General features: G+C 47.8%; 1 protein-coding gene across 1 annotated transcript in view; it reads right to left on the bottom strand.

Annotated features, from left to right (window-relative positions):
• Positions 1 to 1,741: 1,741 nt before the first annotated feature.
• Positions 1,742 to 22,464, bottom strand: part of LOC143374438 (uncharacterized) — a 122,441-nt gene continuing 101,718 nt past the window's right edge. Inside the window, exons 5-6 of the mRNA XM_076822616.1 lie at positions 21,315 to 21,558; positions 1,742 to 2,514 (exon numbers count right to left, since the gene is read on the bottom strand). Coding sequence (XP_076678731.1) covers positions 2,384 to 2,514; positions 21,315 to 21,558 — 375 coding nt within the window. The 3' untranslated portion in view covers positions 1,742 to 2,383. The remainder of the gene's footprint in view (positions 2,515 to 21,314; positions 21,559 to 22,464) is intronic.

The raw sequence follows: 22,464 nt of genomic DNA, 5'->3' as shown, positions 1-22,464 counted from the left end.
CAATCATATTCCTAATTAATTACTTTGAGACGTAGCTTTTAATTATTTACCGAGCAGCCTGTGATTAACCGAACCTTAGACGACTCTGCTCGTCGGACATCGCGACAGAGCGTTAAGGATCGCGGAGCTACTTGCGCTCCGGGGTGAGCGTAATCCGAAACGTTACTCCCTTTGACCCGTCTCGAGATTGATCCAATAAGGAGCGGACCCAGAAAATTGCCACGGCTACTCGTAAACGGTGAAGTGCACTCGGTGGGTTACGACGTCGAAATACTTCCTGGATACGAATTATGCCGGCGTAGCCGGCACGTGACTCTTCCCCTCCCTGTAATTGCGCCCGAAAGAGTTTCGGCGGTGCGGTTTATCGGCTCGTTAAATCGAATTATTAAATTTATCCTTTCATTCGCCGAGGACGTGTGCGTGCGTTGTGTGGCAGGCGCGCGTCCATGTATTTACATAAACTGATGCTCGTTAACTTGCATCGTGGCAATTCGAGGAATTTAATAACGCCGCCCTTGTTACTCGTTTCACGGCGAGCTCGAGGGGAGAGTCAAGAATGGATCCTCAATTATTCTACCCATCGATCGGCAAAACTGCACCGCTCCGCGCGATGCAACGTAACGATTTGCACCCTCCAATTGACCATCGCCGATTTGCTAAATTGAATTCATTCGAATCAAACTTATTATCCAAAGGGGGCAATTATTCTAGCAGTCGGGTGGCCCTCATTTTCAATCTGCGATTTCTTTCGCTCTCGCGCCTTAATATGGTTGCATTTCATAAAGAAATAGTCCCTGAAAAAGATTGTTGCAATCGGAGAACAGTAAAGGGTGCCGACCAGGCCTTAAAGTTTAGAATTCATCAATGGTTTGAATTTGTAAAATATCTCAAAAGTGATAAGTCCTATCAAAATTTTGATCAAATAATATTCAAAGAGCGTTAAATTTTCTACAATTACTGTATATATAATTTGATCGTGCTTCCAACCATTTGTTAGATAATAGCGTTTGAATATGTACAGCGTGACGTATTGTCTATACGTGCGTAGTGCGGACCTCTCTATGTATATTTAAACGCTATTATCTAAAAAATGGTTGGAAGCACGAAGAAATTATATATACAGCAATTGTAGAAAATTGAATGCTCTTTTAATATTATTTGAACAAAATTTCGATAGGACTCACCATTTTTGGGAAATTCTTTAAATCCAAACTATTGATGAAATCTAAACTTTAAGAACTGGTCAGCACCCTTTCCTATTATCCGATTGCAATAAACCTTTGCAGGGACTATTTTTTATCAAATGTTCTAGGAGGTGAGAGCAAAGAAATACAAAAAAAAAATCGACACATAAATAAGGGCCACTCTATTCTAGCAACTGTGCTTCAACTTGCATCCCGATTTAAAGCGTACGCGACACGGTTGCCTTCTGTATCGTCGAAATCCCGTCATCTCCTATGCAACTTTCCTTTATTCGACCGATATGATGTAATCCAGGACGTACAGGCTACAGCTTCCCCGGGATTGGAATGCCCCTTGACCCGAACAATAACATCGAAACGATCCACTTACCTCGAGTCCTCCTCGACCTCGTTCCCGTGCCAAGATGGGGCAGGACGAAAATGAAAGGCGGGAGTCGGTTCATCGAACATACTTCGTACGGTAATTTATTACAATTTGTACAGATTACAAATCGGTACCTATGGTGTCGCGTCCCCCCCAACCCCCCTTCCCACCCCGGTTCGACATCTTAAAAAGGAGCGGATATTGAGCAGAACGCCGCTCGTCGCTGCGCTAACGTTAATCATATCAGTTAGATTAATTACCCCTCTGTATGTATATCTATTCCTCGACGCGCGGTGAACACTGGGGTCACTAACCAATTACGAACGCGAACGGAACGATGAATACCAACAGAAGTAACAAGCGCTCGGCGTGACTCGTCGGGGTGCGCATCGCTTGCAGGAGGTCACGACGAAGACTCGACACTTTCGCACCCCCGAATATCACACCCCTCCGATCTTCGACTTTAGCCCCTTCTCTGCCACCCCCACCCACGCGTGCCTAGTCGCGCATTGCTGTGTTCACCAGGCGGCCCCCAGGAAGATCGCGCGATTTCGATCGTCTGCATCGTTGTTCTGTAAGGATCAACGATATTCCTTGTAAATGATAATTGTAATGCAATGATTGGCTCGATCCTCGGGGCCGTCTACGCCGACCTCCCGCGTACCCAGGCCCACTTCGAATAAAAATCATTGTTATTCCGACTATCTACTCCATACATAGTAACATACATAACTGGAAGCCCTAGACTACTAGGTTTTACATGGACGATGTAATCGGGTCAGATTGTGGCAGCGGTGTCCTCGTGGACGCGCGCGAGCTACCTGCTGTCGCGGGTATCCACGACCATCGTTCTCGTGGCAGACGGCAGGAGCACGATCGTCGCCAGCGCCAGGATCACCATCGTTCCAGTAGTCCAGGTCGAGCTTAAGCCAGGCGATCCGTTCCCACCTGTCGACAGACGGAGGGTAGTTTAGTCTTGCTTCGTCTTTACGCTTGATTGTCATTCGTGAATCATAGGAAGTATTGTGTCAAGCAGTGGCGCACGCAGAGGAGGGCCTAAGGGCCCTTGGCACCCCCAAAGAAAAAGAAAGGAGATTAATGTAACCACGACTGAAGTTTTTGAAAACTGGATTTTATTATTTAAATAATTTTTATAACCACCTACGAATTTGATTAAATTTGCATCGAAAATATTTTTATCCGTTCAACTCGGCTCCCCCCAGATTGAATCCTGAGTGCGCCACTGGTGTCAAGAGATTCGAGTATCCTTAGAAGCTTGTGAAACCATCAGGGTTTGAAATATTGATAATTAATCTAATTTCACTATTGTAGATTCTATTATAAATGATTGTGGGACACGCGAAAACGCCCGGCAGATTCGTGTGTCTGGGATATCACGTGGCACCGCGGGCGAGGGTAATGATACCCGAATTCCAAAGCTCGTTTGAAGGCAGGAATTAATTTCGAGATACTTTAGAACCGATAGCGGTCATATCGAAAATCCATTTGTCGGGGACTTCCGGAATTGCTGGTATTAATCAAGCTCTGTCGTGGTCCCGTGGAACGCGGCCTAGCGTTCGTGGTCACCTTCGTCAAACGAAGCCCTCCCCGGCAATTATAAATCCGTTGCGATGAGTTACGGGGCGCGGATCACTTTCGCCGTCTTTTTAATTATAATAAAGAGCGGAACGATCGTTGGGGCAGGCAGGGCACGGTGCTCGTTAGTTCGGGGAAAAATGTGCACCCTGGAGGATCCAGCGCGGCTTCGTTGCCAAGTCTTCCAGCTCGCACTTGTTTCCGCCAAACTTTGCTGCCTCCGATAGCTATTCTTAACCCGTAATCCTAAGTTATTTGCAAAAGAGCGCGGCGCTACGGAGAAAATTGTTTTTTTTTCGGCGGGTGGCCCGCTGAATTTAAGGGTTCAACCACCTAAGCGACTGCGTGCGATACTTGGAAAGGCTAATTAAATCCTGGGCGGTAATTAGAGAGAGAATAAAAGTATCTCAGCCTGTTAGAGCTGTGGAATTGTTTGAATTTTATACTCAAGTGTCTACAAACTCCATCTGAAAGGCAAGGGGGAAAACGGGAACGTCCATTTTTCGTAATTTCGCGATTTATAGCATATTTTGTGGGCGACAACTGGAGCTACGGAACTGACGAATCACAAAGGGTTATAAAGCTCAAGTACGATAAAGTTGAAGATTTGGTAATCTGTTTAAAACTAGGAAATCTCCACTCCGCACTGGAACAAAATACGGAATGCCCAGACTCTTTGCCAAAGCATAATCTTCTGTCTAAAAATCTTAAATTCATTGAACCTTGTTCCAATATTAATGAACCAAACTATTAAAACTTAATTCTCCCGATAACGCTGCTTTGTGACATTCCCTGTCCCCCCTTACCCTTCATTTGTTAAGGTTGTGTTGATTTATTCTAAGTAGATCGATCCTGTAACACTAAATAGTGTATCAGAAATTCTGTTCCCTTTTCGGAACATTGTTGATACTACCTTCCTATTGTTCTACAATCTTTGCTGTCTCGTAATCCCCAAATAACAGAATTTACTGCCTGCCATTTAATAGAAGGGTCCATTGCGATGTAACAGCTTTGTCCCATAGAAATAAACTTCGATTAGTGCTCCATTTAATCCCGCATTTTGCTTTATGGAAACGTGTGTGAAACGGTCAGGTGACAGGTTGAAAAGCTTCGAATCTCCTCCAGCTCGTATTACCCTGTCGTTACAAAACGTCCCCGCGATTATGTCCCTCGATTAAAGCAACGATTGAGGGACGCGTGATGGGGCACGTGTTCCATACCAGGCATGGTAGAAATCATTTCCACGAAGCGGGCGATTCGATTGGTTACCGCGTCTATAATGTTGCACATTCTGCGCTGCATCCCGCCATCCGCCCCCCCTTCGATCCCGTAATTTCGCCGCGTAACAACGCAGGCGGTAATGCCCGTTTGTATGTAAACGATCCCCGACCGGTGGAATAATTATTAACAGACAGTATCGAGCGGGGTGTAGTTTAAATAGTCGCCCGTTAAATGGATCCAGCGTAGCGGGAGCTTCGCCTGGGAACGAAGGGTTCTGCGAGCGTAATTCGTGGGGCGAACGGAAACGGGGCGATCCTTTGCAATTAGAATAATTAAAAATATGCCGGGAAGAATTTCGATACGATGCTGCGCGTTCTCGGGGGAAAAAAAACACAGCTTGACGTATTAAACCCTCCCCCGTCGTCGGATAATGAACATAAATTTAAAAGAACCGCGCATCCTCTTCCTCCTACCAATATTCCTTTATCGGCGGAAATTCATCCGTAGCACGTATTTCTCAGTTTCCTCCCCTCCACTCAGAAATTCGTTATCCCCGTTCAGTTCCCATGTATACGCTGCAGTGTTTCGCCATAGCGCAGCGTTTACGTCATATTACTAAGCGAAAGATTAAAAGCTAGAAAGGAAAGTGGAGGTGGGCAAGCGTGTCATCGAGAACGGAGGCGTGGAAAAAAATATCGTCAGCCGGCGAAATCCAATTAATCGAGTATCGATCGCCGTCCTCTCCTCTGTTTCGTTTTTCTCCAGGCGTCCCGACGTCCCCGTACCGTTCATTACGGAAACAGTGACCCGCCTACCTGGACAAACCGTGCGATTCCAGGTTTATGAAGCTCCGTATATTTCGCCCCGACCGGCTGCCGCTAAATTCACCACCCTCCTCCTCTTTATCGCCCGTACGTATCGAGAGGGGGGGTGGGCTAATAAAGTTTCACGCGGGATCGCCAAGGAAAAACGAGGAGAAATGGGAGGCGGGTGGGAAAAAGCGCGGAAACGAACGGACCCCTGGCTATTGTCGGCTAGAAAAGTTGGGGCTGAAAGTTGGTGGGGTGGGGATCGCGGGTGGGACACGGATGAATTATACATTCGGTCACGGGGAGGCGGGGGCGAAATTAAAAGCGATCGCGCGCGTAAATTGGGAGAGAAGTGTTCGATCGAACTAGTTATTTTCATCCCTTTCGACTGCTGTTCTTTCTGCGTTCTTCCCCTCTAGACTGGCTGGCACGATGCGCGACCTTTATCTACGCATCGAGCTGTGCGATTGGAAACAGTGAGACCAATCGGTGGGAAATTATCGAGCACACGCTGGGTGTTGACCTGTATCGCGGGTAAACGGAGGGGTTGCTCGAGGCACGGCTGCTTGCACATGAATTAAATTCACGGGGTTTACGTCTTTGCCGATCGATTCTATACTCCGCGTAGAATCGTACAGTAGGCGACGCGGAGAGGGAATTATTCTTCGAGTGAATTAATTGCAGCGGGGGCTACTTAAAATCGTTCATCTTTAAGTGACTTTCTGGAGCCATTCTTGAGTTCGAAGCACAGCTTCTTGGACGTAGTTAATGTGCGCCATTCTGCGACGGGCGAGGAAGATACGAAGAAGCCACAAGGCGGGAGCAGTAAATCGGGGGTCGTAAAAGAACGAAGGATTTTCGAACGGTGAATCGTTCTGTCGATGGGGCTTGTTCGAAGGATAGCCGTTGCTCGAGCACGCGGTTAAATCGAGAGGATTTCATGGGCCAACGCTGTCAAAGTGCATCCTTTGAGGCGACAGTGTCCCGATCAAAGAGACTTCTTTCGGACCTGGCAGTCTGTTTCAACTGCGTCCTCGTTCTGTGCTATCGAAAATGAACATCATTCGGCTTCTTTCGCGGAAGCCGAGTTATTTCGTAAGAGAAGAGGCGATAGAGTTCCTTGGAAGGGGTCGCGACACTTTATTATTTAATAATTCCGGACGGAGGGAAGGATTCGCTTAGTTGCAAGCCCGCGAGTAACTCCAACGTTTTCTTAAAATATATTCTTTGCCGCGGAAGCCTCCTTTCCCTCGCGGGAACTACTTTTCAGATTAAATTAACGCATTACCACTGACACACGAGCGGAGCTTAAAAGCTGAGTTATTAAAATAATGCGTGCAAAGAATTTCCGCGGGATTAAGTTAATAAGCGCGGCCTTGCCGGCAGCGAAGTTTAAACGAACGTGTAGGAAAAACGAAATACGATATTAAGAAGCAGGTCGTTTGGGACGTTGTGAAAGGTTAATCCGGAAAATTAGGATAATCCAATCGAGGTTATTACAGGGACGATTTAAGGAAGTAGAACGAGATTATTAAGATCCCGCCGCACAGCTTCTGTCTTGAAATTAACCGGCATTTTTAAGACGACTTCCCTGCAATTCTCGCATATCCATCTCTGGAAACATTTCCCGTAAACCTTTATAATTAAAGGAAAATAACGAAAGGAAACATTCCTGCCTGGCTTTTAGAGCCACAGAAATTCCATCTCAGGGTGGGCTGGATAAAATTCACCCCTTTAATGGACAGTTTACCCGCACGTGTTTCCTCTTTGAGCGCCGCTGACAGTATTAACAGCAAAACGAAATGAAATTCAGATCCTATCGAGGCGCCGACATACCTCGCCGAGACCATTAGCCCCCGTTAAATTAATCTCCCATCCGCATAGTAAACGAAAGCAGGGTAAATTGAAGGCACAGAACGCGATGCGCCCGGCCGAGGGTGGCGATAATACAGATTGCGACGTCGCTCGCAGACGGCCCCTTGTGGGTACGGGGTTGAGAAAAAAACGCTCGAGATCTAACGAGATTTCGCGGAGGACCTTGTTGTTCGACGTAATAACTCGCATCGGCCGCGTCAGCCGTCCCGGCAGCTATCCAAGTAGCTGCCAATACGGGCCACAAGCTCGTTAGAAAAACGCTCTAAACGATTTTTGGTCTTGCACCGATCACTCGCGACACGATGGTTTCACCACCTGCCAGCGACAGGGTGAATTTCTCATAAATGCAGCCCTTCTTTTCCCCGGGAACTCCACGTCTATTCTCTGTCGTTTCGAGGTCTTTCGCCGAGCAGACTGCATTGCTGCACGGATATTTTTGCTGCATAGTCGTGTGGATATTCTGTTTTTAGGAGAAAACTGCTTATTGTCAGGAGCACCGAGCAGGGAACAGCATGGAAACGTGATGGTAGATAGAATGTTAAGGGACCTCGAAGGAAATAATGAGGGTTAAAGGGTGGAAAGGAAACAGAGAAGAGTCTGCGTAGAACCGTCTGATGTTACTGATAGTCAGACATGAGAAATCGAATATTGGTAATAGAGACCTTCCACAAAGAGCTCGTGCTCGCGATAAAACGTGGATAATAATACAGCAGTGAGAATCTACTGCAGTAATGTTTTTGAGTGATGTTTGATGTTAGTTACTTCTCCCAGGATCACTGAAAAGTATCTGCTCCAAACATCGCGCGTCCCTCCTGGGTTAATCCACATTGCCTGCCACGAAGATAATGAAGAGAATCCCCATTTTCCTGTAAGCAGGTGAAAAGTGACTGCGATGCTCTCATGGAAGAAATGGCCTGCATGTCACGGTATAGCATTCTCCAGCGGATCGTGAAACTGGGATGGAAAAATGGAATAAAATAAGGGCGACCGTCCGCGGCCCATAAGCGAATATAAATATCCGCTTTGTGGAATAATTATAGGATCGAGGAAGTGGCTCAGTGGCCGGCCGTTACGCTACCGGAGACTAATGGTACCCGCGAGTCGCGGCCTCGACTTTTAATTATGAGGATGACGATATTTCACATCGCGCGGAGAATTATTTCATTTCAGACGACGGGGCGAGATATTTTTCCCGCGGTCGGAATCGCCCTTACCGCATCCCCCTCTCCCCTCGACGGTGGAATTTATCAAAGATCGCGCTGAATAATGGAGGCTCGTTTGCGAGAAGACGTTGGGAAATTACTGTTGCCATTCGGTTCCGCGAAGAAATCGCCGCTGTCGCGCCTGACGGACACTCGAGTGGTAAATTTTCTCGGAAACCATTACTCCTCGTGGTCAATCAGCAAATCACGGTCAGGGTTAAGGCTAGAATTTTGTTTACAATTGAAAGTTTTGCCTTGAAGCTTTAGCATGGCCCTCATCACTGAAAGTGGTCAGAACAGACTTAAAACAATAACTCTTTCTCGCAATCCTTTTCATTATCCAAGCTGAGATCATTAGCTTCTACATTCAATCGCAGAGACTGCACAACCTGCAAGGGAAGTTAGGCGACCCGGGAATTCAGAAAATTATGCAACTTTGTTTTCTTGATTTTCTGTTTTTGAATTTTCTTTTTCGCGGAATATCTCGGGAACGGTGATAGATATCGCAAAGCAGTATGAACAAAAGTTGCAATAATTATCGGGTTAAGGGTTGGTGGTAAACTTGAAAAATATGAATTTTTCGATAATTATTTTTACGTGGTTTTGTGGATATAAATAAAGATGCAACTTTTGTTTATACTTCTCTTCGATATCTCTCGCCGTTCTCGAGATATACCACGAAAGAGAAAATTCTGAATTTTTTCAAGGGATGATTTCACCCCCTAAACACGTACTATGACACCAACAAAAAATAAGTTTGCCTTACCCACTGTACTTGCACACGGAGATGCATAATTTTCTGAATTTCCGGGTTGCCTAACTTCCCTTGTTAGTAACAGAACGTATGAACGCTTCTTTTTCTGTTCCCTCATCCGACCCCGCAGAACCCTCCACGGAATAAAGCTGCCCGGCCAGCTCGCTCGCTCGCGATCTTGAAATCCCCTGGAAATTTCGAGCGTCCCACTCGTCGCGCCGACACGACCCGATGTATCATTCACGCGAGCGTTTTCGCGTTCGCCTGTCAACAGGGAGAGGCTGTCGACGAATTACGCGCGGCAACAATAGCTCGCGCCTAGCGTAGCGGGTTGTTTCGAAACGTCAAATCGAAATAACGTCTAGCGCGTGCACGCCCCGTAGCTTGGCGGTCGGCCAATTATTTGTTGGCCCGGAAACGTCGGTTTTCGGTCCTGGGAGCCGCCCCTCGCTCTTCACCCAGCGCCCCTGTCAGTCGAAGGTAGGAAGGAGCGCCAGGACGAGGGGGTGGAGGCCTCTCCAGCTTGTCAAAACGTATTCGTACGCGGATACAACGCATTATAGAACGCGCTAGTCGATGGATCGCGTCGTTCGAATCGCAGGTTCCGGTGATTGCAGTCACCGGCTCGAAAATCCAGTTGAAGCGGGGAGAAACGTGACAGGGACAACGGCGCTCTGACTCGTGTCCATCAACTCGCCCCCATCCGCCTAGCCACCCCACTCTGACGCCCGACCACTGGCCGTTCCCACTTCATAACAATTTCGATAGCGGCCGCTGGTTGTAATTGCTTTTTCCACGCGCAACGAGCTTTTCGAAAAACGTCTGCACCGGCACTGGAACCGCGATTGATTCTGCGACGATTCATCCCATTTTCGATTGGGGAGAGATCATCGAGGACCCCCAATACTCTAAATCCTTTCCGTATATTCTTTTTAGTTGAATGGCTGAACGGTTCGCGAAACGATTTTCTACGGTGTGCTCGTTGCATCGGCTTGCTTACACGCTTCTCTGTGTGGTTAACGGATTTAGGGCGTCGATAAGAGGGCTGGTGTTATTCCGTTCGTCGGGAGGAACGTAGAGGTTCGATTAGAGGAACGACGCGAGGGTGTCGTTCGCCGTGATCATCGATCGCTCGCTTGAGCGCGCTCCGCGGGAAACGTTGGAGCGTTTACGCGTGTAACGCGGTTTATCGCGTTACCCTCGGCGACAGCCGCGATATTGTTCGCTGCGGGACACTTTACCCGAAGACAAATAGCGTCGGGAAGCGACGAGACGGTATCGAGATACGGCGCGCTCTAAGTAGTACGAGCCTGGATGGGTCAGACGTAAGAGACGCGCGGCGCGGGGTTCGTAGCGTGGGCACTTGATTACTTGGCGAGTCGTGAATTAACAGTTAGGACGGCCCTCTGTGCGTGATCGATGGTCACAATGGTCACGTGAAAGCAGTTCGAGGCAGTAAATTAAAATTCACTGGACAGTAATGAAATACTGTACTATGTTTCTTAGCAGACAGCTTCCAGCTTTTAACTTCCTCGAAAAAGGGGTGATCCATTAATCATCCACTTGGGAAAGAATATAAACTCTCGGGAAGGGCGATTTATTTTCCTCTGCTAAGAAATCGGTGCACTGTAGCCATTGAATTCTAAGAAAAATAATAAGTATTCCAACTAAAATTGATATCGAGACGTCAAGTCCAATCCTCACTTCACGAATATATATCTAATCAATATCTCAAGATAATATCTAAAGACAGAAACACTTTGAACATACTCCATCCGATCACTACCCTCGTTAAACGCTGTCTAAATTCTCAGCATCCACATTTTCCAATTATGAAAATCATCCCCTTCTAAGAAACAGCTGGTAGATCTCCCAAGTCGATTCCCCCATCGACTCACCTACAGAAGCTTCCTAATTACCGATTCAGAAAGGTTCCCTGTAAAACTAACACGCTTGCGAGCACGGTAGACTTCCAAGCTCAGAGTATGGAACGCATCAAATCAATCCAACTTTCCAACTAGCCCCTGCTTCGTCACGATGGTCCAACCGCGTCGTCGCCGTGGTTAGGGGCTTATTGTTTTTTGAGAATTCATTCCTATACCTCCCGTAACCCATCTGCCGTCGACCAATTAAATTGCCGGGCGCGGCCAATTTATTACGTAGCCGAAATTGTTCCGTTTTGATTGACAAGCGGACTGGGATCTGACCGCGTGCCGAGCCAGCTCCGTCAAAGCGTTCACCGAGATAGCGTTTCACGCATGTATGCAGCGTATCGCCCGCATCCACCCCCTCCGCCGACAGATTATTTTAGGGGAGGTGGGTTAGGTCTGGATTCAAAGCGGCCCCGCCACCGACGAGGAATTGGGTCGTCGCGAATTTGCACCTGAATCGACATTAGAACAAGACGGGCCGAGCCGGAGCCACGAGGCCGTGATTGCGAGGGCGAGAGGGAAATCGAAGTCGATCGATCCCCGCTGCCAGCCAGACAATCCTCTGTAACCGTTACTTCGTTTTCTTGCTCCTATTCCGTCGGGCTGATTGCTCAGGAATCGAGTCTTTCTTATTCGTGGCCATTGGGGGATGATAGCCGGGCGGAGATTCTATGGGGTTGTATTATGAGTCGCAAGCTGCTGCGTCGTGGGATAAATCTGGATCGTGCACGAAGGGGAAGGTGATTTTTATATATCTGAAATGTTTGGAGGCTAAGGGATGTGTTAGGGGTAGAAGTGAGTGATTAGTATATGTACAGTTGGGGACAAAAGTATGTGGACCGTATAAAATCGTATAACTTGTGTATGATGCAAAAAAAAAATGCAATTGGGCGGATAGTGAAAAAAAAATAAAGGTCGTTTTTTCCAACTCTTTTTCGGAGCCTGTAATGGAAATTCAAAAATCGCGTTTGTAGATTTAACTAAGTTGTATACATGTTCAAAATTTCATCAAAATCGGTTGACGTTGCCCTGAGCTATAAACGCTTGAAAAACGTAGCATAAGGTCGAAAAACGTGAAATTCCCGAAATCAGCGATTTTCGACCTTATTCTACGATTTTCAAGCGTTTATAGCTTAGAGCAACGTTAACCGATTTTGACGAAATTTTGAACATGAATACAACTTACTTAAATCTACAAACGAGATTTTTTAATTTTCATTAAAGGCTGAGAAAAAAAAATTGAAAAAACTTTACTACTTTCTTGCTATTTCGACCAATTGCAATTTTTTTCAAAACGACAAAACACGTCACCTTGTAAACTAATCCTTCTAGCTTTTCAAAAAAAAAACTGTAGTCGTTTGGGCCAATTTGAAGCAAGTTATACGATTTTAAAAGGTGTCCACATACTTTTGTCCCCCACTGTAGATCGTGTAAGGGTATTGAAGCAGCGTTTCTTCAAAACGGAGTAAAAAAAGGGGGAAACGAATTTACCGCGCGAGTGGTTGGGCGGAAGTGCACACAATCTGATATTGCTGAACTAAAATTCCTCTTCAGCCGTTAATGGCACGAATTGTTAGGCATTCTGCAGTCAATTATTGACAATTTATGTGTATACGAAGCTGCGAAGGGTTGAAATGGTGGGGTATGCATTTAGCGAAATGCTGGAACGATGGAATGCATGATACGTCGAGTTTCAATTCGTTGCATTCTTCAACTCTGTGTTATTTCGAAAAGCGTGGATTGCCTGCGGTGGAGAAAAATATTTATCCCCCGGTTTATATCGCGCGCCAACTCTTTCTACTATTTACAGCCGTTCGAAATCAAAAGATAACAGAAAAACGTCCCTTTGTTGCCCTCATAGGTGAAGTCCACAGTAATTCGAACCAATTTGAATTTACAGCAGCAAATTACAAACTGAATGGGATCAACAGCAGCCCAACCAGCTTCCATTGCATCTGCTCAATGGGAATGTTAAAGAAGCCCCTTTACACCCCTCTCGTCGAACAAAACCAGATTCTCGTTGCATGTATTACATTAATAGTTCATCCTGTTCCAACCTCCACTGACAAGAATAAATCTCCATATTTGCATTTTTCTTACACGTCCAGCTTTCCCCGCGCTTCTTCCTGCCTTTCGCTGCTCTTTTTTCCTGAAATCCCTTTCCGCCTTGCAGAGGGGTTGCTCGTAATTCCGGGACGAAAGAAAAACAGTCTCACTGGATCGAGCTTACGTTACCGAGTTACTAATCGAAGTAGATAGTTCCTTCTTTTCCCCGAATTCTCTCTCTCTCCTACCCCCGCGGGCGATCTCTCTCGCTCCCTTTCGCCTGGCCCTCCCCCCGCTCCCCTTCGCCCCCTTCGTTCGGCCTTTTTCCTACACTTTATTTCCCTCAGATCTCTCGTCGTTTCTCCCTTGTTCCCGCGCTCCCAGGCGCTCGCTGCTCTCATTCCTCTCGCGTGCTCTCACTCGACATACAAACGCGCAGCCAGCACTCTCGTTGCTCCTTACTATTCCGGGATACCCTCGAAAGTGCAGCCGAGAACTCGCCTCGCATTGATAATGCCCGAGGTATATTCCGTCGATGGACGAGCTGGAGGGGCTGCTGGAAGGATGCTCGAGGGAGAGTTCCACGAGGATAGAGGGTGGAGAAAGAAACGCTGGAGAGACTCAGCCCTCTCCCTCCTCCCTCCCTCAGAGGCGAGGGGTATCGAGCTCAGGCTACCTCGGGACAGAAGAAACCGGAAATGAATATTAACCGAGGCCTGTCGCGAACGACCTGCCCCAGTCGAGTGTCGACTGTGTCGGCGCGAATCCTTGATCTTTCCACTCCTGCAGCTGGCATCTATTGATCCTGGACCGTTGCGACCTTTCGGTCTTGATACCACTCGACGGTCTTTATTCCAAAGGCTTGGAGATTCACGGAACTTGGTGCCGAAAGGAAATACACTTAATTCTCTGCTGTGGCACCGAATTCGAGGCCACTTCAGCAGGAACGTTCGAGATTCTAGTTGCTCTCAGATTCAATAGCGATTAGTGTATCATAGCCCAGTGCAGTGGCTAGATCTCGGACATTTCCAGTAGGGAAACAGGCTGTGGGATAGAAGGTCCGCTTCCCCGAAAGGCACGCCAACTTGCATCGTCGCGATGAAGAATGCAAGGCTGCGCTTGCGTATCCCACGGCGCCATTAGTAAATTACTTTCCCCGTGGAGAGCCACGTCCTTTTGCGGCTAGGTTCCCTTTGCGTTTACGCCCCGATCTTCGGTCTGCGCGACGGATCCAGACGACACACATCCGCAGGCACGGTCTAAAGTTCGGTGATCGGTCACCGAAACCCGGGGTCCACCGTCCAATGGACACCCGTTCAAGAATACAAGTGGACAGTCCGTAAACGATCCTCTAAAGATAGCCGAAGCTCTCCCGAATACTTGGTTAGTGATATCACCAGAATTTGAAGAGTCCTTGTAGAAAAAAAGTATTATCAGAAGATGTTCTACGTGTGAATGGTAATACTGTAATACAGAATTTGATTTTCGGCAATTGCAGTATTTTCTACGAGGACTCTTCAATGAATGCACCCACGCATCCCTATCACTCAAAATCACCGCAAACAGAACTCGGCAGGGCCACAACAGAGACGTGTAAACTCGTAAACAACGACGCCCCAGATGCTCCCAGCTGCATAGCCCGAGAAGACCGGGGAAAAAGCGTCCCGGCAGATGCAACGTTAACGTATGAGCCGGAGCCTCCGCCGGATTCGGTTCGTTTCGTCCTGGGGAAGACATGGAGCTCGGTATAAAGGGGAGCTTCGATTTCCGTCTGGGGAACGCAGCGAAAGAAGAGCGCGAGGGGGCGAGGGAACACGCTGCAGTCCTTTAACGGTACGTTTACGCTCCTTTTACGGCGGAGTAATGGTATTGGCAATCGGGTAGGCACCGACGCCATTCGACCACCCTCGTGGAGTGGCGACGCCGTCGTACACGCTCCGTAGTTGTCCGACGACGTATGCCGCGAGCTAGTCAATATCGGCCGCGTAATCGCGACGGCACGCGCGTAAATCACCCGCGGACAATCCGCGGCCAGACGAGCTCCTTGGGCGATGAGTCAGCGACCTCGTAAACGAGCCACCCTCGTTGCAACATCCTGCCTCACCCTCGACCGCCGACGTCCTCCTCGAGTGTCTCGTGGATTGAGCCATCAAATTGATTTCTGGGGAGAAATGAGGGTTGGGGGAGGGGCCACCTGGCCTGGGAGAAATTGATTCCCCTCGACGCGCAGGAATTTTTGCGAGGGTCTTAAGTGGAGGCACTTTATGTAGGAATTAGTGGCAAGGTTGGGATTATATCATTGGATAATGACTCCCTTTGGAGATATTCTTCTTTATGAATTCAGGGGTTGAAGGTGTCTGGGAAGGTTCAAGTTTAGGGTACCCTCGACTTCCGCGCATTTGAATGTGTATTTTGGTAATAAAAGGCGAAATTAGTAGCAATAATGGAGGCGCTGGGCGCGCGGAATTCGCGCAGAATTTCAATCTGCTCGGTTAATTGAGACGGTCCCGCGGTGGTTCGGGAATCGAGGGTTGAAATCGCGGAATCGCGCCGCCAGGAATGTCCGCTCTTCCCCGGCAGCTGGTATCGGTGGTGGATTAAAATTGAAAAAAAAAAGAGAGTCTGCGGTCGAACGGGGCGGCAGAGCGACCGCGGTGATCGAGCCAGAGCGGAGGGAAATAGGGCAAAAGAAAGGGTTGGAAAAAGTGCGAAAATGTAGGGCTTCGTCGAGGTGAAGCGGCCGGAGGGGTGGCTCGATAAAATTTCGTATATAAAATGAGCTGGACGTGTGTGCGGGTGCATCGCTCTGGGTGCGTAATTGCGCGCGTGGACGGGTGTGCTCTTGTACGTGTGCGAATACAGGGTGTTAGGGGGTGAAAGAATAGCTCTGCAGAATCGAGAGAGAAATCTGGCTTTATTTGTGTCGTCCGTGAGATTTAAATTACAAGACAAGTAAATCACATAGAAATCGGGGGAGAAGGTGATGGTTTGAATGACGAAAATAAAAAATACAGAACCAAATAAAATGATAAATTCTGTGTAATTTAACTTCTACTGAATTCTCACTGTATACAGACGTCAGTGATATTGAAGGAACAAAGTGCGGTGGAATAAAAAGTTACGAGAATTGCGATTGATTAAAATTGTTCTGGATGGTCCAGCATCGTGCGAAAAATTCTGTGTATCGCAGCTGGTATTTTACAGAGAAGAGACGCCCTTTATAGCAGAGGAGCATATCCGTTCGATGCTCCATAGCGCGGGCGTGGGTTAGAGTGGCGCGTTAATAAAACCAGAGCGTTAATTGCTGAATTCCCCATTGATTAATGGCGCTGAAGGCTCGCTGAAGGCAAGAGTCAAGTGAGCCGACAATTTCATAAGCGAAGGAAATAGCTCGGCTTCTACGTCACCGGCCTCCAAATTGCGGAAATATTCCGTGATTGTGCCGCGTCGACAATATTTCCACCGCCGATTTCTCCCGTACTACCCACTTTTTCCTATTTATTTCCCTCGTAATGGAACACGCCCACAATTCCACTGGAATAACACAGACCTTCGGAAGCTTCAGCTTCTGATTGGGAAAACAGGACTTCCCGTTTTTCAACCCCCTGAAAATTCGCTTCTACCGCTTTCCTGTTGAACTACCGAATCTGCTGGACACAGTGGACATTTCACACCACCGTCTTGAGAATACGTATGTACGTACATAAGTTGCAGCGTTTCCCTTCATCGTGTATCTGTCATTCGCAGTCACGAACGTTCATTTTCACGCTCGTCCGACGTTAGCCTCGAGAGAAACCCAGCGTTGAGTTATCACGGAAATCTACGACGTGCACTCGGAACTTGGACCCAAACGAATCAGATTTCTGTAAAGTCTCTTCATCGAGTCGTTGTATTTTCCGTGAACATGGTATTCCATCTATCTAACATCACCTTGCTCTTCCTCCACGCAGGATTAATTATTATTAGATGCCTAAAAAACGACGATAGAAGCTGCGAGATTTGTAGCATCGCCCAGGTGACGGCCAGTGGATCGATCCACTGGCGTAATTAATACAAATCCGCATCATGTTCGGCATTAATCTTGGACGTTGCTAATAAGACCCAGAGAACGCTCCACTTCCTGTGCCTGATTAATGACTCATCTTGGATGCTTAAGGGCTGGCACGCTTCTCCGAGGGTGAAATACACCTACGTAGGTGCACGTCGAAGCGATGTGTGCTGGAAATAATTATGTTTGCCCTGCGTGCCGAGGAAATTGAAGCTTCTTCTGTTTAACGCCTCCACGCCTTGCGGAGTCACTTCGGGGACAGATAACCATTCTATCTGTATCTAAAACGTTGCACGAGAGCCTGATGGAGCAAGCGAGTGACAAGTGGGTCTCTATATGCTATCAACTTAAAAGATCAGCGCCCCGCGGAGGAGCGGGTCGAAAACGGTGACAAATGCCCTGGAAATTCCATAAAACGGGATCCAATACGCGATCGGAGCACCCGAGTGTTTTAAAATACAAACGGGGACGGAGTTAACAGAAATTTATGCGCATTTAGATACCCCCGAGGATCGTGTTCCTCAACTGCCTCGATGTCTCGTATTCTAATCGGAAATGGATTCCCCGCGTGTACATATTTCCTTCCGAGACATCCTCCCCCCCCGCGAAATGGGTTTCCTCAAAGAAGCCTACAAGGATCTTTTTCCACGGGGAGGTCGAAGGATTCGCAGTCCGGTTCCTCAGCTTGGTAACAGTTTTTACATCCGACTGGTCAGCGGAATTCTGATACGATTCGCGATAACGTTTCCCCTATTGCGCGCCGTGGGAATCTCCGTGGAACGACTCGCATACGCGAGTTCGCTCCAAATTGCACGTCTCCCGCATTTCCATCAATAACACAGGGAATCGAGGAAAGAGGGGATTGCAGCGACGAAAGCCAGAATAAAATTTCTACAATAAAAAACAGATATCCAGAAAAATAGCCTTGGACTTTTCCCTGCATGAGAACAATTGCTGCAAAGCACTTCGATCGCAAGATCGACAGTTCACCCCTGGAAACGCCTTGAAGTGAATCCTCGTTGTTAGCGCAGGGCTCGAAATTAAATTCAGCGGAATAGAGTGACCACGTGACGAAGAAGCCGTGAACAGGGCGAGGGTGTGTCCACTGCTCGTGGAATTGAAATCAGACAGGGGCGCGCAATAATTGCGTCAGAGGCGGAGAGGAGAGCACGGAAACGGAAAGCCACGAGGGGCGCGGGGGTGGTGGTGGTGGTGTGCTCGCGGGGAAATGATTCAGTTAGGGACGCGATCCTATTTCCCGTAACAGGGTAACGGCTTTGCTTTTCCAGCTGGAACAATCGGCCCTGCCCTCCACCGTGCGCCGTTGGCTTCTTGGCGAGGAGCTGATACGGCCGGCGAAGCCCACATAACTGCCATGGGGTTGGCGTGATTCACATGAGAGATCGCGCGGGACTCGATACATCTGTCCGCCAACGCGGCCCATAAACGTTATTGTTCCTGTTAGCGTTATTACGTTTCGCCCGAGGAATACCACCCCCGCGACTCGATCACTCCTTTGTCAGGGGCTCGGTACTTACGGGGACGAAATGGACATTGGCAAAACGCATCGCTCGTATACGTTCCGTTCCGATTAATCCTCCAGCAGTCACGTCTTGGCGTCGAGACACTTATCTCGGTTAGATTCGCCGTTGCGTATGGGGTGGAACAGCAGTTGCCAGCGACGTGCGCTAGCGCAGGCTTGCGCGATCGAAAACAGATAGGCAGTGTGGAATGAAGTTTCCCTGTAAGGGGCTTCGCGTGCGGGGAAATCGATTTTGAAGGGGCCTGCGATCCTTCGATAGCGAGTTGTTTTAGAATCGAGCTTCGTATAGAAGTGCATTAGACAGTGTGGACGTTAGGGTGGAGCTTAAAAGTTAAAAAAATATTTTTTTATAAGTCTCACCACTCTGATTTGTTCCTTTAGATATACAAACGCTGTATAAAAACTTCGGACAACACATTCTTATGCTTAGGGGTGGCTCAAGTGAGTCAAAGATTCTAGAAATTATGAAAATTCAACATATAATGGCCTTATTTTAATTTATACATTTACATTTATATGTGATAATTTGTTGAATTTATTGTTCACGGAAGCTCAGACATCAGACAGTGTCTGTTCCCTGCTCTCAGGGTATAATCTACTAATTGTTTTACATAATTATACGTCAGATGAGGGACAATGGTACCTTTTCTCAGTTTCTATTTTTCTTAATGAAAAAATTTCTAGTCTTCTATGCCCTTCCATATAATTATCACGTACAGTGGAAATTTCCCCATCATTGAGCTACCCCTAAATATAGATCAATTGTGCTCATATTCTGCTCGATTTTATTTTTTATGAATAGAAACAAATTGAGATGGTAAGAAGGTGATATTTTCATAGTTGAAAAATAAGCTCCACCCTAATGCTCATATTTATGTAGCATCACTTTATAGAGATCGGTGGATTGAAATGTACCTGAAGAAAATATTATAGAAATTTATTTGCAACAGTTGTAAAAAATTTGATGTTGTTACATCATGTACGTTGCACCTCGGTCTGCCCAGTTCCCCATAAACACTCCTCTCCTCGTTAACCGATCCCCAACAATTGCCCACGATTTACCATTAAAAATCACCCATTATAGCGGCGTATGCTTTAATGAATCCGCTCCTCGTTAAATAACACAATTATTTCATCGCTACATTTAAATTACAGGCCCGTGCCTCATTAACAATACCAATAGCACTGTGTTTGCCGCGTTACCTTCAGGATTCGACGGTTTTAACGAATTTCCATGCGAAATCTCGCCGCGGGAATAATCGTCGCGCTTCGGCCGATGTGTTCGCCCCCTCGGCCGGTATCCGAGCGTCATTAATTAATCTCGACTGGAAATCTCGTTTGCGCGACTCGAAAAAGCGGCGCGTACACAGGGCGGGCAGGCGCGAGACTCTTGCAATTTGTAAATTCGCCGGGGCAATATTTTATCGAGTACCTGCCCCGTTGTCGCTTCGAAAGCACCCCTCGAATTGCCTCGAATTTCAAGGAATTAGTGCCTGGCGGAGGAATTTAAATTATTCCTGCCGATCCCGCGAAGTCGATTCGCGTCGTTATAACTTAAGAAGAGAATTCTGAGCCGTCGATAGTACCCTCGTACACCTAATTCCAGCGGCAAGAGCGACCACGATCTTCCTCTATCTGTAACAATGCCTTCGATTCCCCAGCCCCACCTTTTCTTCGGCAGTGTGCATTGGGACATCAGAGCCAGCCATTCGGAAAGAAGATAAAATTCCTGGATGTCGGTCCGCCTCGTTAGATCAGAACGACGCAATTAACAACGCGATTCGATCGATATCGTGCACCGCGTCTGCTCGGACGGTCGTATTATCCTATCGAGTCTGATCCGTTGAATTTTACCGCGGCGGTGCATTGTTCCCGTCGTCGCTTTCCCTGGATATTAAAGGGGAGTACAAACGCCTGGCAATTGCCTGGCCCAGTTTCCCAACTTCCCTCCCCCTCCTGAGCCAGTTCTCGGGAAACTTCATCCCCCTTGTCGTCATCCCACTTTGTATCGACGATTCCAGTTGCCACCTAGCACAATCGAGGCTCGTGAGCGCGACAAACGAGCGGGATCCAGCGGACCCTCCATTAAACGCGATCTTTCTTTCGGCCTGTTGGTAAGGGAGGATCACCGTCGGAGAAGCTATGAATTCGCGATCTCCCGGCTGCTAGCAGTGCTTGGAACGACACGAACCGTTTCAAGACCATTACTACACCCGGATAAACGAGCGGGAACATGAATCGTCAAAAGCCCCCGCTGTAATTCTTTCAGCCTTGCCTTTTTCTCAGCAGGATTCCCGCCCCCACGAATTCATCTTGTTAACCGTGGCTCATAAACTGCGCTGCAGCTTGGAGCTCCCTCTATTAGCTGTGTTTACTGAGTTAATGGGGGGAGCAGCGGCAGAGGGAATCGTTTGATCAGGCGTACTAGCTGCGAGAATTCTTCCAGCTTGTAAATTGAATTCTTCCTGGCGAGAAGGGAGCTTTTGGTAGACTGCGCGGAATGTGTGGGGCTTTATGTATATTAATGTTGTGCCGTAACTCGTGGACAGAAATGGTAGGTATGCATTACGAGTTGACTATTACATTTTCATTCAATCTTTATTAATACAGAGTTATCTCTGACTCGATAAAGATACGTCGTTCGCTGCCGTTCTGAATTAATGATCGAGTCGATGCCCACGCGTTACGGGGCAGCTCTGTGTCACGGGGGTAGGTTTACTCACGGTGTCCTCGCGGCGGCGATTCCCCGGTGATGGACGCGATGCGCGGCGCGTCCTCGTTGATTTCGATGTCAGCCGATTTCCGGTAGACGTCCGCGATGAAGGCGGTGCAGCGCAAGTGCAGGCGGCCGTTGTGGAACATGTCGTTCGTCACCTTGAATTCCAGGATCGATTTCGAGACCTCGGAGTCGTCGTCCTGGGGGATCGGGAAGTATCTGCTTCTGTATTGCGCGCTGTCGTCCGCTATCTGCAACGAGAGACGTAAAGTTTCGCAGAGTTTCCAACTACGAATCACCTGACGCGAGCATCCCCTGCGCGCCCACCTAACGTGGGATAATAGCTTCGTAACTTCCTCTACGCTATCGCCACGGAATTTCTACGTTTCATCGAGCCTCGATCCGCGAACGGGGCGGTCGCGGGCTCCGGGACAGTTTCCTTGAGAAATGGAGAAACAGTTCGCGCCTTTTGTCAGCGAAATTTCACGGAAGATTTACCTGCGAGTTACATTCATTGCGCGGCAGGTGCGGTGGGATATCCGCGCGTTAATAATGCAAGAAAACAAGCGCGGAGGGCCCGAGTAAATATTTAGCGAGCAGAAAATGAAACAGATTAATTCTGAAACGCGGTGTTCTATGCATTACGGAAACGGGTGTGTGTAAAGCATGAATTATTATGCCACGTCCATGGTTACGCGAAATGCGCGTTGTTTGGAAACGTAACGCCGGTTTCACGCCGACCCAAGCATCGCCCGTTCTTTAACGTGTGGCTTATGCATTGTCGAGATTGCGAGCGCTTAGAAACAACAAGTTACAGTAACCGCGGTAAAGGTTGATTCCAGGGAAGCTGATTGGAGTTGAGGCTTGATTTATTCACTGACTAAGAAAAGCTGGAATTAGAGGCTAGAATCAATATTCGTATAAACCAGGTCCCCCATTCGCGTACACAATTATTCTGGTTATTCCTCAACGACCTAAGAGTCCCGAACCCTTTCCAAGCAGCTCTCAAACAAAATCCCCCCAGCGCGTCTATCAAGACTCACTCGCCTTATCCGCGAGCTCCTTCTGACATCATCAACGAACAACGCGAACAAACGACACTCTCTCTACTTCCGCGAAGCATGATCGTTTAATTAGTACGTTGTTTAAGCCGCTGT

The sequence above is a fragment of the Andrena cerasifolii genome, chromosome 10 (genome assembly GCF_050908995.1).
Source record: "Andrena cerasifolii isolate SP2316 chromosome 10, iyAndCera1_principal, whole genome shotgun sequence".
Lineage (NCBI taxonomy): Eukaryota > Metazoa > Arthropoda > Insecta > Hymenoptera > Andrenidae > Andrena > Andrena cerasifolii.
The sequence above is the reverse complement of the archived record's forward strand: the minus strand, read 5'-3'. Positions and strand labels throughout refer to the sequence as shown.